Raw genomic sequence first — 14,220 nt, 5'->3', positions numbered from 1 at the left:
AACTTCAATCGAAGCCCTTTAAATCTCCAAAGTATTGTATTTTCTAAAGACTTAACAAGTCATACAAATTTTGTTTTGGTGTCTAAATTAAGAGTAAAATCTAATCTATTTTTCTAAATTGGTACTGGAGTTTTGTTGAGTCATGTCATTTATTTATTGTCCATGTTTGCAGTGGCTTCCCGTCCTTTAGGGCGAAGGGGCCATGCCCCCCCACCTTTTGCCCCTCATGAAGAGTGTCTGTCAGGCTGAACAAAGGTCAGCCTGACACACTCTTCATGTTCAGGTCAGGCAGCTAGGAGCGGACGTGCGCGATTTACGCAGACTCCTGGCTGCCTGAGCTGAACTTTGCTTGGCTGAGGTCACAGCTCCTATGGGCGTGACCTCCTCGGCTCAGCAAAGGTGCCTTGAGGCCCTCCCCTGGGTGACGAGGAAAGCGTCACCCATTGACACTCACCCTGGGTGCTTCAGGTTTAAGTCCTGAAGCGCCCAGGGCGAGTGTCAATCAGTGACACTTCGTCACAGAGTGGGGTTGGGTCAGCAGCCTCACTGACCCCATCCCACTCTGTGACGAGTCTAGGACTGCTGCATAAGGGAAGGCAGTAGTCCCAACCCTCCAGGGACCTCGAGGCTGAAGGTAAAAGTGTGTGTGTATATGTGTGTGATGTTTTAAATTGAATGTTTGGTGCGTGCGTGCATGTTTGAGTGTTGTTAATGGATGTGTGTGTGTGAAGAGTGTGTGTGTGTATGTGCTTCCCGTCGCCCCCTCCCTCTGCAGGTTTGTAATGTGAATTGCTTTACACAAACTCCTCTATTGTAGCCTGACTGCTCTTTGCCACACTACCAGTACTGAGCCAGGGTTTACTGAGTGAATCTGAGGTTCACTACTGGGTATTGTTGGTATTCCATGGTAGGAATACCTAGTCACAGGGTAAGACTACCTTGCTACATTTGACCCAGACCCTGGGAGCATAGATGCATAAGGCCTATTGTCTTTTTTATTTTTTTTTAATTTTTTTTTTACACTTCTTAGTTTGCAGTCTGTGCTGGCTGCGGATGTGCTGAGAACCACCAGAGAGATGGTGGGCTTGTTTTCAAAATAAGTGAGGGTGCTTGTTGTGATGGCTTTGTAAACAATGCATTTAATTTTGAAGATGATGTGGGCTGGCAAGCTGAGCTGTGGCATTCCATCAGGGTGGCAGGAATGTGCTGCAGCATGTAGGATGCCCCTAACAGGTGCCAGTGTGGGGTCTGGGAGGCCATAGGGGAGGGTATTGCCATCATCCAGATGCTGAAGTATGAGGGCTTGTACAGCTGTTCTGAAGTTGCTTTTAAGAGGAAGCTGTTTTTCTTTTAGAAGAGACCAGGTGCCAGGTCGTCTGTTATTTTTGGGAAGATGTTCCTTGAGGGAGAGGTTGGTGTTCTGGGTGAATTCAATTGATTTGGCATTTGATCAGAGTTTGGGTTAGAAGCAGAGTTCATATCATTGAGCCAGGTTAGTGCTGTATCTTGTTGATTATTCTTAGCAAATAATAGGAATTCTCTCTAGTTTTGTTTGAGCTTCAGGTAGGTGCTGGACATCGAAGTCTGGATGATGTGCAGCCAGACTTTGAGGCCTGAAGAAGAGGTGACTTTCAAGTACAGTTGTGCACCTTAAGCATATCGGTTAATCTTGATGGTGTCTGAGAGTGGAGCACCAGACACCTCTCTGTAAAGTCCCTCTTCATTCGTACTTAAGATGTCCAGGCCAGAAGCTAGCAAAACACCAGATTTTGCACAGGTCATGTTCAGGTTGAAGGAAACCAGGGAGCACTGGCATACATCTACCCAGTCCCTCTCTTCAGGTACCCTCATGTAGATGGAATTTTGCTTAGTTCTTGCTCATTTTGTTGCCATATTTTCTTTTTCTTTCTTTCTCTGGTTGTCTATCAGCAAAGCTTCACCGAGGGAGTGGAAACCTAATTTTTTCAGGTACTCCAGCCAGCCTGTGCTGTCCTGTGACTTAACAAAAGGCTTCTTTTAAGGAACTGCCTGGGCATCTCCTTTGCCTTGCCATTCCTTAGCCTGGCTTTGAGTCTTACCTTTCATCTACTTCTTGGTGAAGTACAGGAAAATCATTCTCCAATGTGATATATTTTTTTTTTTTGTTTATCCTTTGAGCACCGGGTGACTCCAGCTGATGTGACTGCGCTATATAAACCCCCATGTATATATAAATTTACTGCGTATTACGTGTTAAGGTTTTGTCTTTTTTGTTTTTGCTCATCTGACATTTTTCACTGGATACAGTATCAGTAGCAGGGGTGTGGAATTCCTATAGCCAGATGCCTAGGATTTATTGTTTGGGGTAAAAGGCAACCGGATTTGTTTATTTTGTCCTTGGGGCAAGTAGGTCCACCCCCTGCAGCACAAACCCTTTGGCTGCCAGTTTACCGTTAACACATTATGGAGCAAGGAAGGGGGGCATTGTCTGCAGTTAAGGTAAAATTTGTATCCACATGTTAATGCTATTTGAACTTGTATTTCAAATTAACGCAAAGCCTTTATTATTGGGGTGAGCGCTCTAAGGAAATGTTATAAGCTCCGACTGCATTACTGACGGGTGTTCCAGAATACAAATGTGTACATGTTTCCAAGGTTTAAATATGAGACTACATATAATGCTCTCTGATTGCATGCACATATTTGCAGATGCTGAAAGCAAGATTAATGATTCTTTGCTTTCAAAATAAAATGTTCCCAGTCCTATAATGCAGATCTGCGGAAAGGTGTCAAAATAAGGCAATTGCTAGTATTCAAGGCCTACTATAATATGAGCCCTGGCATAATCAGGGAGGCTATTATCAGAGCTCTTACATAATGAGATTCCTGCCATAATTTGTTGCCGCACTACATGACACCAAGGGGACAAGTAGATTTTTTTACAGGACAAGTAGATTTATGGAGCAACCTGTCCCATGGGCAAGTAGATATTTATGAAATTTCACACCCCTTCAGTAGTATTCCCATTGGGTGTATACTTTTGTACCCTGCTTATGCTTAAGGACAGATGATTCTTTCAAGGTAATTGCCCTCATTGTGGTAAATTCCTTAAGATAGATACGTTTGATTCCCTTTCTCCTTTCCCCCAGGAACCATGCTATGTAATATTTTCCATTAAACATTGCTTGTGATGCAATACTTTCACGCGTGTCTGTTTCTCTTTGGTGAGAAATGTATTTAAATGTGGAATTCCTCCTCCACCAGCATTGACCCATGAGTGTTGTCGTGGGCAATGTGACAGAACCGGAAGGCAAGTGTTACACTGGTAATGCACATGGGGTAGGTCATGCTTTCATCTTGCGTAGGGCTTAAAGACGTGATTGCTCTTATCATTAGTGCCCCATGGATTTGACCAAGGTTCATTGTTGAAGGTAGTTCAACAAGCCTTAGCATTTCAGGCTCTGAATTACTTATGGATCTTGGTTGATTCAGCAACCATTGTGGTCTGTTGCTTTTCTCTCTGTTAATTTGTACTCCTGATGCATAATCGTTTGTACATCGGCAAACAACTGCCTGAGAAAACAAGTGGTAGGATCTCCCTGCTACGTGACTTGTATTTTAAAAGCCAGGCTGTTTTTAGAAGCAGCACATGATCCCGAGACAGCCCTCATGCTAACTGTGGTCAGTCTACCTGGCTAAGACATTGCAACTATGTAAACAATTTTAGAAATGCCATTAGCATACATTTTATGCACTGACCAATAACAGTGACGCACAGCATACATGTGCCAAAAGATCAGTAGTGTTGGCACGTGTGCCTGAAGCAAATAGAGATGCCTAGTGCAGTACACAAGAGGTAATTGTTGAAATTCACACTAACCTATCAACACCTAGGATTGGAAGATCTGTTGTAGGTGTTTCGAAAATAATTTCGACAACAAAGAGTAGGCCGTATTGGCTAGTGTGTGGCTTTAGGGTCTTTGTTCATTTTCTCTTTTGTATACATATAATAATGCTTACAAATGGTTTTCATGTTTTCAGCACGTGAGGGTTATTTTGGGGAATGTAGGACTGATCGTTGGCAAGACGTTGTGGAAAGAAAGCTTCTTACTCAACCCAGAGGAGTTTTGAAAGACTTGTCTTGTTTTGAAATGTACTTGGATTCTATTGTTTCTCATAAACTGTACTATATTTAGCTTAGCTGGGTTAGATCAGGTTTGGAAACAACCATAGATTGTGCCACCGTTGTTCCCCTGGCGGACTGTTTAGACGGATGTAAAAAATAAGCACTGACCCTGAATGAGTCTGCATTTTAGACTTCTGTGAATAACTGCTTTTTTCCTAGAATATTAACTAATAAACATTTACTAATAACTTCTTAATTGCACACTTAGGAAATGGATTGACAACATGCAGTGTGCTATGGTGCTTTATGCTTATTCAGTTGGAAAACATTTTTTTTAAACCTACCCTTTCAGGTTCTTTTCTACTTTGAGATGCTTCAAAGAGCCATCACAGTATCCAAACGGTGGTTGTGCCTGGGAGAATGGCTTTGTGGCCCTCTTGAAGCAGAATGTTGGATGTTGCCGCGTGTGGACAAGCGATAAGTTGGTGCTACAACGAAATACACTTTATTTAAAAGAAAAAATCATGTTCAAGGTCCATCTGCAAAACTGGCAATGATTTGCACTGTTTAGTATCCACCATTTTGTAAATCTAATCTGACTTTGTAGTGATCTGCAGAACTAATTGCAGTGAGAATGTGTTCTTGTATGTTTAATCTTATGTTGAAGCAGTGGAGTATGAGATTTGTACACCCCTTGGGACAGATCTTCAAACGGGGGAAGGGGACCCCAGAGTATGAGGTTGGGGTGTTTTTTAGGTCCCAGTTGTTCAGCAGGTTCACATAATTTGTTGCTGATCTGAATTAGGGGCTTATCTCATTGGGATGTGATTGGGAATAAGGTAAAGCTGGTTTGGGAGTGACTGGCTAAGGGGCTGGATTAGATTAAAGGAGGACGTCGACAGGCTGCGAGCCACGTGGAGAGTGTGTTCCTAATACTGACTCCTAATGAAAGTGCAAGGCTAGTTCCGTTACCGTCAAGTTAATGAGAAATGGCGAAAGCATTGAGATTAGATGGCTTCAAAAAGGTGGTTTAGATGAGATTGATGCAATGGGATTTAGTCCTATAACACAATGATCGCATGTCGTGCAACTGTACAGGGACTGGGGGGAGTGCCATCTTTATTAATTTGTATAGTTTGGGATGCCTTTTAGTTTCAAGGGAATGGATGTATGGCAATACTGTGGTGGATTTTAATATCTTTGGGAACAGTGCAGTGGGAAAATGTCCTTTTACGGTAGTGCATGTTTTCTTAAATCTCTGAAAGAGTTTCTTTATTAACTTTTACATTTTTTTTATTTAAACTTCGTACAAGAGTCGGTGAACTTTGTGTAGAGCTAAACTAGTGGGGGTAGAGGTTGAAACAGATGAGTGAGGGCTATGCTTCAAAAGTAAGATACACAGATGGACATTATTGGAGAAGCAGATTAAGGTGGTCGCCAGGAGAATGAGTGGGTGAAGTGAGTTGTGGTAAGAAAGATATTGCAAAAGAATTATGTGGGAATGTGTAATCTATGCGTTGAACGTCATTGGGCCTATATTTGTAAGGTGGAAATCTTTGACGCTTTTTAGGTGAAGCCTAGGCATTGGATAGGCTATTTCTTCGAGACTTGCTGTAATCAGTTAATGGGCTTTCATCCCACCCAGTAGCTTTTTATTTATTTGGTGTGTCCTGTTGGGTAATTTATCTATTTAGTCTTGCCCTTGTGCTCATTTGTTTCCTTCCCTGGAGTAAGGACTAACTACTTGTATTGTTCCACTGTTGTTCTTATCTGTTGTTTTTGTGCACTATTTTTTTCGCTGGTTACTTGTCTACTTCTTTGCTGGTTGTGTTTGAAACTCCATCTGACAAAAAGCTCTGCACTGCTTTTGTTGTTTTATTTGGCATCCCAAAATGGCTATGCTATTTAGTGGTAGTGTTATGAACTTTGTTTGACGAGGAGCCTTGCACTGCATTTTGTTTCAAAAGGCCATACGTTTACCATACCAAGACTCTAACCTGGCTCCCCAGCTCCAAGGTTGGCAGATCTGACTGTAATGCCACAGCCTCTGTTCTTCCCTTCCTCTTCTATTTTCAGTACTCTTGTTTAGCAATCGCGGCTGGGTCACTTCGCCACTGCTCCTCGCATACCCCCCCTCAACCGGGCCCCCTCTGTCTACGGCTCATGTTCTGACTGCCACTTTGCATCCTCTGCTGTTATTGGAATAAACCCTGTTGTATCTTTTGTTGCAGTCTGAAGTTCTCTTGTACCTTAATTTTTTGGTTGTGGCACACAGTTAAATATATACATAAATATTAAAGCTCATCGTGTCTCGTTCTCCTCAGAGGAGGTACAGCTAGCCACACTGCAGAAACCTCCCTCGGTGTGGGCCCATCTTCCTTCAGCAATTGCGGCTGGGTCACTTCACTGCCGCTACTTGTAAACCCCCCTCAAACTGCCCCTCCCCCCTCTTAGTCTACAGCTCCTGTACTACCTGCCCCCCATGCATCCACAGAGGTTACAGATAACTCCTTTTTGTATCTTTTTGTTTGTCTAAAGCTCTCTTATTCCTTAATTTTTGCTTTGTGCCACACAAAATGGTTAAATATTTACTAAAATAGTAAAGTGCATTGTGTCTCATTCTCCTCTAAGGTGGTACTGCTAGCCACGCTGCAGAAATCTCTCTGTGCAGCACCCTCCCCCTTCCTTCAGAAATCTCGGCTAGGTCACTTCGCCATTGATCCATGCAAACACCCTCAACATGGCCTCCCTCTCAGTCTACAACAGCTGGGGGTGCCTCGTTCTTGGAGGAGGTACAGACTGCCAGAGGAGCAACACCCAGGAGCCATGCAGCAGGGCATCGGTCATTGCAAATGGTTCATCTTTGGTTTTATCGCCATGAACAATCGCCATGGCAGGCTCCTGGATGACCCTGCTGCTTGGTGCAGCAGATGTAGTGGCACAGGGGCCAAAAGTTGCAGGAAACCCACTGAACACCCATTATTGCTGTATGTTGCTACTAAACAAGCTGTCATAAGCGCAGACACCAAGGCCATGATTTGAATGGTGCATCAGATGCAGTGGCACAGGGGCTAAATGCTCTAGGAAACCATCTGAACACAAATTATTGCTATAGTTTACTACTAGCAAGCAGTCAGGAGTGCTTTTCTGGTTCCTTTCTAACTGTTGCACCCAAAGTAACACATAGCTTAAAGAATCACTTTAGTAAAAGCTGTAACCTATTGGAGTTTTCTGTCTATCAACATCTTATGGTACATTCAACCCATTTGGAACATTTTCAGTTTTTGTATGGTCCTAAAATGCTTCTCAGTCTAGACACACCAACACCTTGTGAAGGCCATTCTCCATTCTATAACATTTCAGCCTTTGTATACACTATGTAAATACTTATAACTTACCATATGGCATTCCATGACCAGCATTGGTAAAGCCAATAGTTCTCACCTATGCAAGGTCTATCAGCTTTGTCAATGTTTTGTTGGCCATTTAGCACATCCATGCTAGCTTCCGTGCAGCATAACTTGGGGTGGGGCCGGGGGGGGAGAGGGGGGAAGAAAACACTATAATGCATACAAAGCTGGCTGTCATACAGCTTTTTTATATTATTTTCACCCATTTGCCACATAGCAAAAAAACATTCTCAAACGCAATACATCTCACATAAGCAAGACTTATTGGCTTTGCCACTGCCTTTTTCAGCTTTTTGCTTAAATTGCACAGCTGCTTACCAAGCTACAACTTATAACCGCAAGCATTTGCAATGCAAAAGGTCTCACATTTGCTTGAGTTGGAGCTATTGGCGTTGTAAATGCATAACTGGACTTTTCTTGCCACATAAATTGGTCAACCCTGCTGCATTATATGGTCCTCTCTGCCACATAATTCCAGTTGACCGGCATATAACTAAAGCACATCCATCTACCTTCTTCCTCTATCAATAACAAAAAAATAAAAATATTGCCATTATTTATTATATTTTTTTAATATTATTTTGGGTCCACCATGCCCCCCAAACTGGTATGTGGACCTAGACAGAAAAAGCATGTTTGTAGGAAGTTGGCTCTGTATGTGCTATTTCAAAGTAAGGAATAGCATGCACAGAGTCCAAGGGTTCCCCTTAGAGGTAAAATAGTGGTAAAAATAGATAATACTAATGCTCTATTTTGTGGTAGTGTGGTCGAGCAGTAGGCTTATCCAAGGAGTAGTGTTAAGCATTTGTTGTACATACACATAGACAATAAATGAGGTACACACACTCAGAGACAAATCCAGCCAATAGGTTTTGTTATAGAAAAATATCTTTTCTTAGTTTATTTTAAGAACCACAGGTTCAAATGTAACATGTAATATCTTGTTTGAAAGGTATTGCAGGTAAGTACATTAGGAACTTTGAATCATTTCAATTGCATGGATACTTTTCAAGTTATTGACAAATAGCTACTTTAAAAGTGGACACTTAGTGCAATTTTCACAGTTCCTGGGGGAGGTAAGTTTTTGTTAGTTTTACCAGGTAAGTAAGACACTTACAGGGTTCAGTTCTTGGTCCAAGGTAGCCCACCGTTGGGGGTTCAGAGCAACCCCAAAGTCACCACACCAGCAGCTCAGGGCCGGTCAGGTGCAGAGTTCAAAGTGGTGCCCAAAACGCATAGGCTAGAATAGAGAGAAGGGGGTGCCCCGGTTCCGGTCTGCTTGCAGGTAAGTACCCGCGTCTTCGGAGGGCAGACCAGGGGGGTTTTGTAGGGCACCGGGGGGGACACAAGCCCACACAGAAATTTCACCCTCAGCAGCGCGGGGGCGGCCGGGTGCAGTGTAGAAACAAGCGTCGGGTTTGCAATGTTAGTCTATGAGAGATCAACGGATCTCTTCAGCGCTGCAGGCAGGCAAGGGGGGGCTTCCTCGGGGAAACGTCCACTTGGGCAAGGGAGAGGGACTCCTGGGGGTCACTTCTCCAGTGAAAGTCCGGTCCTTCAGGTCCTGGGGGCTGCGGGTGCAGGGTCTTTTCCAGGCGTCGGGACTTAGGTTTCAGAGAGTCGCGGTCAGGGGAAGCCTCGGGATTCCCTCTGCAGGCGGCGCTGTGGGGGCTCAGGGGGGACAGGTTTTGGTACTCACAGTCGGAGAGTAGTCCGGGGGTCCTCCCTGAGGTGTTGGTTCTCCACCAGCCGAGTCGGGGTCGCCGGGTGCAGTGTTGCAAGTCTCACGCTTCTTGCGGGGAGATTGCAGGGTTCTTTCAAGGCTGCTGGAAACAAAGTTGCAGCCTTTCTTGGAGCAGGTCCGCTGTCCTCGGGAGTTTCTTGTCTTTTCGAAGCAGGGGCAGTCCTCAGAGGATGTCAAGGTCGCTGGTCCCTTTGAAAGGCGTCGCTGGAGCAGGATCTTTGGAAGGCAGGAGACAGGCCGGTGAGTTTCTGGAGCCAAGGCAGTTGTCGTCTTCTGGTCTTCCTCTGCAGGGGTTTTTCAGCTAGGCAGTCCCTCTTCTTGTAGTTGCAGGAATCTAATTTTCTAGGGTTCAGGGTAGCCCTTAAATACTAAATTTAAGGGCGTGTTTAGGTCTGGGGGGTTAGTAGCCAATGGCTACTAGCCCTGAGGGTGGGTACACCCTCTTTGTGCCTCCTCCCAAGGGGAGGGGGTCACAATCCTAACCCTATTGGGGGAATCCTCCATCTGCAAGATGGAGGATTTCTAAAAGTTAGTCACTTCAGCTCAGGACACCTTAGGGGCTGTCCTGACTGGCCAGTGACTCGTCCTTGTTGCTTTCTTTGTTCCCTCCAGCCTTGCCGCCAAAAGTGGGGGCCGTGGCCGGAGGGGGCGGGCAACTCCACTAAGCTGGAGTGCCCTGCTGGGCTGTGACAAAGGGGGGAGCCTTTGAGGCTCACCGCCAGGTGTCACAGCTCCTGCCTGGGGGAGGTGTTAGCATCTCCACCCAGTGCAGGCTTTGTTACTGGCCTCAGAGTGACAAAGGCACTCTCCCCATGGGGCCAGCAACATGTCTCTGGTGTGGCAGGCTGCTGGAACTAGTCAGCCTACACAGACAGTCGGTTAAGTTTCAGGGGGCACCTCTAAGGTGCCCTCTGGGGTGTATTTTGCAATAAAATGTACACTGGCATCAGTGTGCATTTATTGTGCTGAGAAGTTTGATACCAAACTTCCCAGTTTTCAGTGTAGCCATTATGGTGCTGTGGAGTTCGTGTTTGACAGACTCCCAGACCATATACTCTTATGGCTACCCTGCACTTACAATGTCTAAGGTTTTGTTTAGACACTGTAGGGGTACCATGCTCATGCACTGGTACCCTCACCTATGGTATAGTGCACCCTGCCTTAGGGCTGTAAGGCCTGCTAGAGGGGTGTCTTACCTATACTGCATAGGCAGTGAGAGGCTGGCATGGCACCCTGAGGGGAGTGCCATGTCGACTTACTCGTTTTGTCCTCACTAGCACACACAAGCTGGCAAGCAGTGTGTCTGTGCTGAGTGAGAGGTCTCCAGGGTGGCATAAGACATGCTGCAGCCCTTAGAGACCTTCCTTGGCATCAGGGCCCTTGGTACCAGAAGTACCAGTTACAAGGGACTTATCTGGATGCCAGGGTCTGCCAATTGTGGATACAAAAGTACAGGTTAGGGAAAGAACACTGGTGCTGGGGCCTGGTTAGCAGGCCTCAGCACACTTTCAATTGTAAACATAGCATCAGCAAAGGCAAAAAGTCAGGGGGCAACCATGCCAAGGAGGCATTTCCTTACAATGTTTCACTGTGAGTTATAGGCAAAAATGTTTTGTAAAAGGAATGCCCTGCAAAGCATTATGGGAGGAGTTTGAGTGCAGCAAATATTGTAATGTCTTGACTGTAATGCTCAGAACAGCCCCTAGAGGACATAAAAATAGCATTTGTAAGAAACATGGTCATGTAACCATACAGTGAGCCTCTAGGGGTCAGAACGACATGAAACAGAATGGCAGAGAGTAATCATGTATGTATTCTCTAGAGGCCATAGTGCCCAACACATTTTCAGGCCTAGCAGGTCTATTGCAATACTGTTACAAACAAGGCCCTTAAAACACAAACTACTCCCAGCTGTAAAACAAAAGTTCCAGCCATGTGAGAGCTTAAAAAGACATTGAATGGTGGGAGAGGTTACTATTTTGGGGTCCCTCCACCAACCTAATGTGGGGACCCAGAGATGCCATAGACGGAGTGTGTTGTGCTGAACGGTTTGGTGGTAGTCCCATTGTCGTAGGACCACCACATACTGAGTTATGGGCAACAATGTTTGTTTTTTAAAAGACAATTAAATTACGAAGAACACCTTCCTTCCCCCCCCCCCCCCTTCAGCCCCACCCCCTGCCCTTCAGCTTGCAGCCTTTGTACCTAGACACCACAGAGAAACAGCAGCATGCCCAAAACAAGGAAGAAATAACATACGGTCATGCTGTGTGAAGCGGCGAGGCAAAAGAGAAAAGTAGTGCGCCACACTAAGGTATATGGTTGATTGTGCAATAATCCATGTAACAGGGTCTGTCTCCCAAGACGGTAACAAAGCAGCCTCAAGTGGGGACAAACCTAAAGCATTTACTTATGAAATCAAGGAAATTTTGAAAGGCTGAGGAACGAATTAAAGTGATACGCATGAGATGGGTGTGGTGCAAGCCCAAAGATTAGATTGCAACATGTCTCGAGACTGCACTTGCGCGCTGCCTAGGCTCAACTTAAGGTGCTTTTTTATTCTTAATCACACAAGCAAAACTTACCACATTTACCAAGGCCACATCCATCTATCTCGCTCTCTCATGCACTATCCCCTCACTAATATAGTTAACTTCAGATCTTCACGCACTGTTTCTTTTCCATGCCTTTCCATATTTACTGTCCCTCAAACACACACTCACCTCCTCTTCTTAGGGTTTCTTCTACACCCACAAAAGCTCCCTCTTTAGGCATTGGTGCCCTGCTCTCCCCTACTGTCTCTTTCTCACACAATACATCTGCTCCTCTGTCTCAGTGTCAGTAGCCACTACCTGCACAAACTACTTATCCCTTTCATTCTTCCTTTCTATATATTGTATGCAGCTCTCACCACTATCTATTCCCCATGTCACATACTCCCACACAATTACACCACACAAAAAAACGAAAATTCCAATACAACACACACAATTCCACTACACACCACATACATCCACTACACTGTAAAACACATTATAACATGATTTTCCCCCCTCCACCCGCCTCCAGACGGTGAAGATAACTGCAAGCGGTAAAAAGAAATTAAAAAAAAAAAAAAAAAAAAGTTATAGTTGGAACAAAGTTTCTGTTGAGAATCTTGTTGTGCATGAGAAGTTTTGGGGTGATCTGTCAAGTGAGGACGGTGAGTGCCTTTCCCATTTTAATTCCCGTAGAGATTTTGAACCCAACTACAGCCTGAACTGCTGGATGGAATTACACCAAATTTGGCAGAAAAGTAGCTCTTGGTCCAGAAAGAAGCCTTTTTGTTATTTGGTGTAAATCCTTTCAGTAGTTTTTGAAATACTAAAAGAAAAGCTAATTTGTATATATGAAGTTGCTAAGGCTTCCCAAATACTCCTGATTTCGTGCAGAGATTGGCTGCCAACACTTCAACTAGCTTCCAACTTCAGCTAAGTCCTCCCCTCCCCCAAAAAACGGGGTTAGGGTACTGTTACCCCACCAATCTAACCTTTGTGCAGGCCACCAAGGCTTAAGAATTATTTTTTTTAAATCACAGCAAATCTGCAAATGTAGCTGTGATTTGGAGGGGGGGGGTGCAAGCATGTCTCCAACTTTGTCTTTTTTTCCCCCCTTGTTGGGGAGGGGGCACACTATAGAATTAAGGGGGGGGGGTGCACAGGGCCCTTTCCTAGGGCTTATGAAAGCCTTGATGACCGCCAACTTCCAATGGCAAATCTCTATAAATAAATGCCACCTCCCTGGGGCAAAATATTTAATAATGCTGGGGGGAATGGGCGATGACCTCACAGCCCTGAGGACTGCCACCTTCCCAGGGCAATTTCGTCACGACCCCCCGGCTCCAGGGGCCACCACCTCCCTGAGGCTAAATAAAACTGTGGAAGGTGGCCACCCGGCCCCTCTTGTGAAGCAATAGATGCCCCATGGATGGCCCTGGGGACTGCCCCTCTTTCCCTCCCCTTCTGGGCCAGCTCAGTCGAAGCACCAGGAGGAGCCTGGATCCGGCTGGGAATGTGGGGCCTTGAGGCTGCCCCGACCCCCAAAATTATTTAAAAAAATAAATAAAAAAAAAAAGGATCGAATGCTGATATGTCATGGTAGAATGTATGTTTTATTTGATGATAATTTTAATCTTAAACATTCCTAGTGATGGAACATTGAGGTCTTTTTCCCATCAAAGTCTTTGGGTTGCATGTCATAGCTGTGTCTGGACACTGCTCCGTATGCAGCCACCCGTAGCCTAGAGGCTAAGGTTTCCAGCCCTCACATTGAAGTTTGAGGGTTCAACACATAGGTAAAAAATTTCTCATTTACAATGCCAAATGCGAGACCTATGGCTTTGCAAATGCTTGTTTTGAATCTATGCTCTTAAATGGGCACACATTTTGCCAATCTATTTCTTATTCTTATTGATGTCAAGAAATCTTTTAGTCCTGATTGAATCCACTAGTGATAATCCAGAGAATTCACTAATCCTGAATTATTGTTTCCTTTTTTCAGATTTTGAGGCAAGCTTTATACGACTGATTGACAAAATAACAAATGGCTCCAAGATTGAAATAAATGAGACGGGTAAGGTGGAAAAAAAGCGTTCTTAAAATCCATGTTCCTCTAGAGCTATTAATTCCACCTCTTTTCTCAGATTTATATTGTCTCAACTTCTACAACAAACGGGACATTATATTTGTCATTGAAGCTCTTTATCCTTATTAGATTTTTCCATTTGGCCAGTAATGAGAAGGTGTCTTTTGAAAGGGCCAGTGAGATATGGGTGATTAAAGTCAAGTGACAAGATTTCCTGGAATCACTTGGTACCTCCATAGTAAAGCACATAAGTATGCGTATTGTGGTATTTGAAAAGTATAGTAAGAAGGCGATACACATACCTTGCCGCTCAACCCATTTTCTTACTTCTCCCCTAC

General features: G+C 44.5%; 1 protein-coding gene across 3 annotated transcripts in view; it reads left to right on the top strand.

Annotated features, from left to right (window-relative positions):
* Window positions 1-14,220, top strand: part of RCL1 (RNA terminal phosphate cyclase like 1) — a 323,803-nt gene that overhangs the window by 19,013 nt on the left and 290,570 nt on the right. For all 3 annotated transcript variants that reach the window (XM_069228254.1, XM_069228263.1, XM_069228272.1), the window contains exon 2: window positions 13,799-13,870. In XM_069228254.1, the coding sequence (XP_069084355.1) occupies window positions 13,799-13,870 (72 nt within the window). The remainder of the gene's footprint in view (window positions 1-13,798; window positions 13,871-14,220) is intronic.

This window comes from Pleurodeles waltl, chromosome 1_1 (assembly GCF_031143425.1).
Source record: "Pleurodeles waltl isolate 20211129_DDA chromosome 1_1, aPleWal1.hap1.20221129, whole genome shotgun sequence".
NCBI lineage: Eukaryota > Metazoa > Chordata > Amphibia > Caudata > Salamandridae > Pleurodeles > Pleurodeles waltl.
This window is presented reverse-complemented; position numbering and strand designations above follow the sequence as displayed.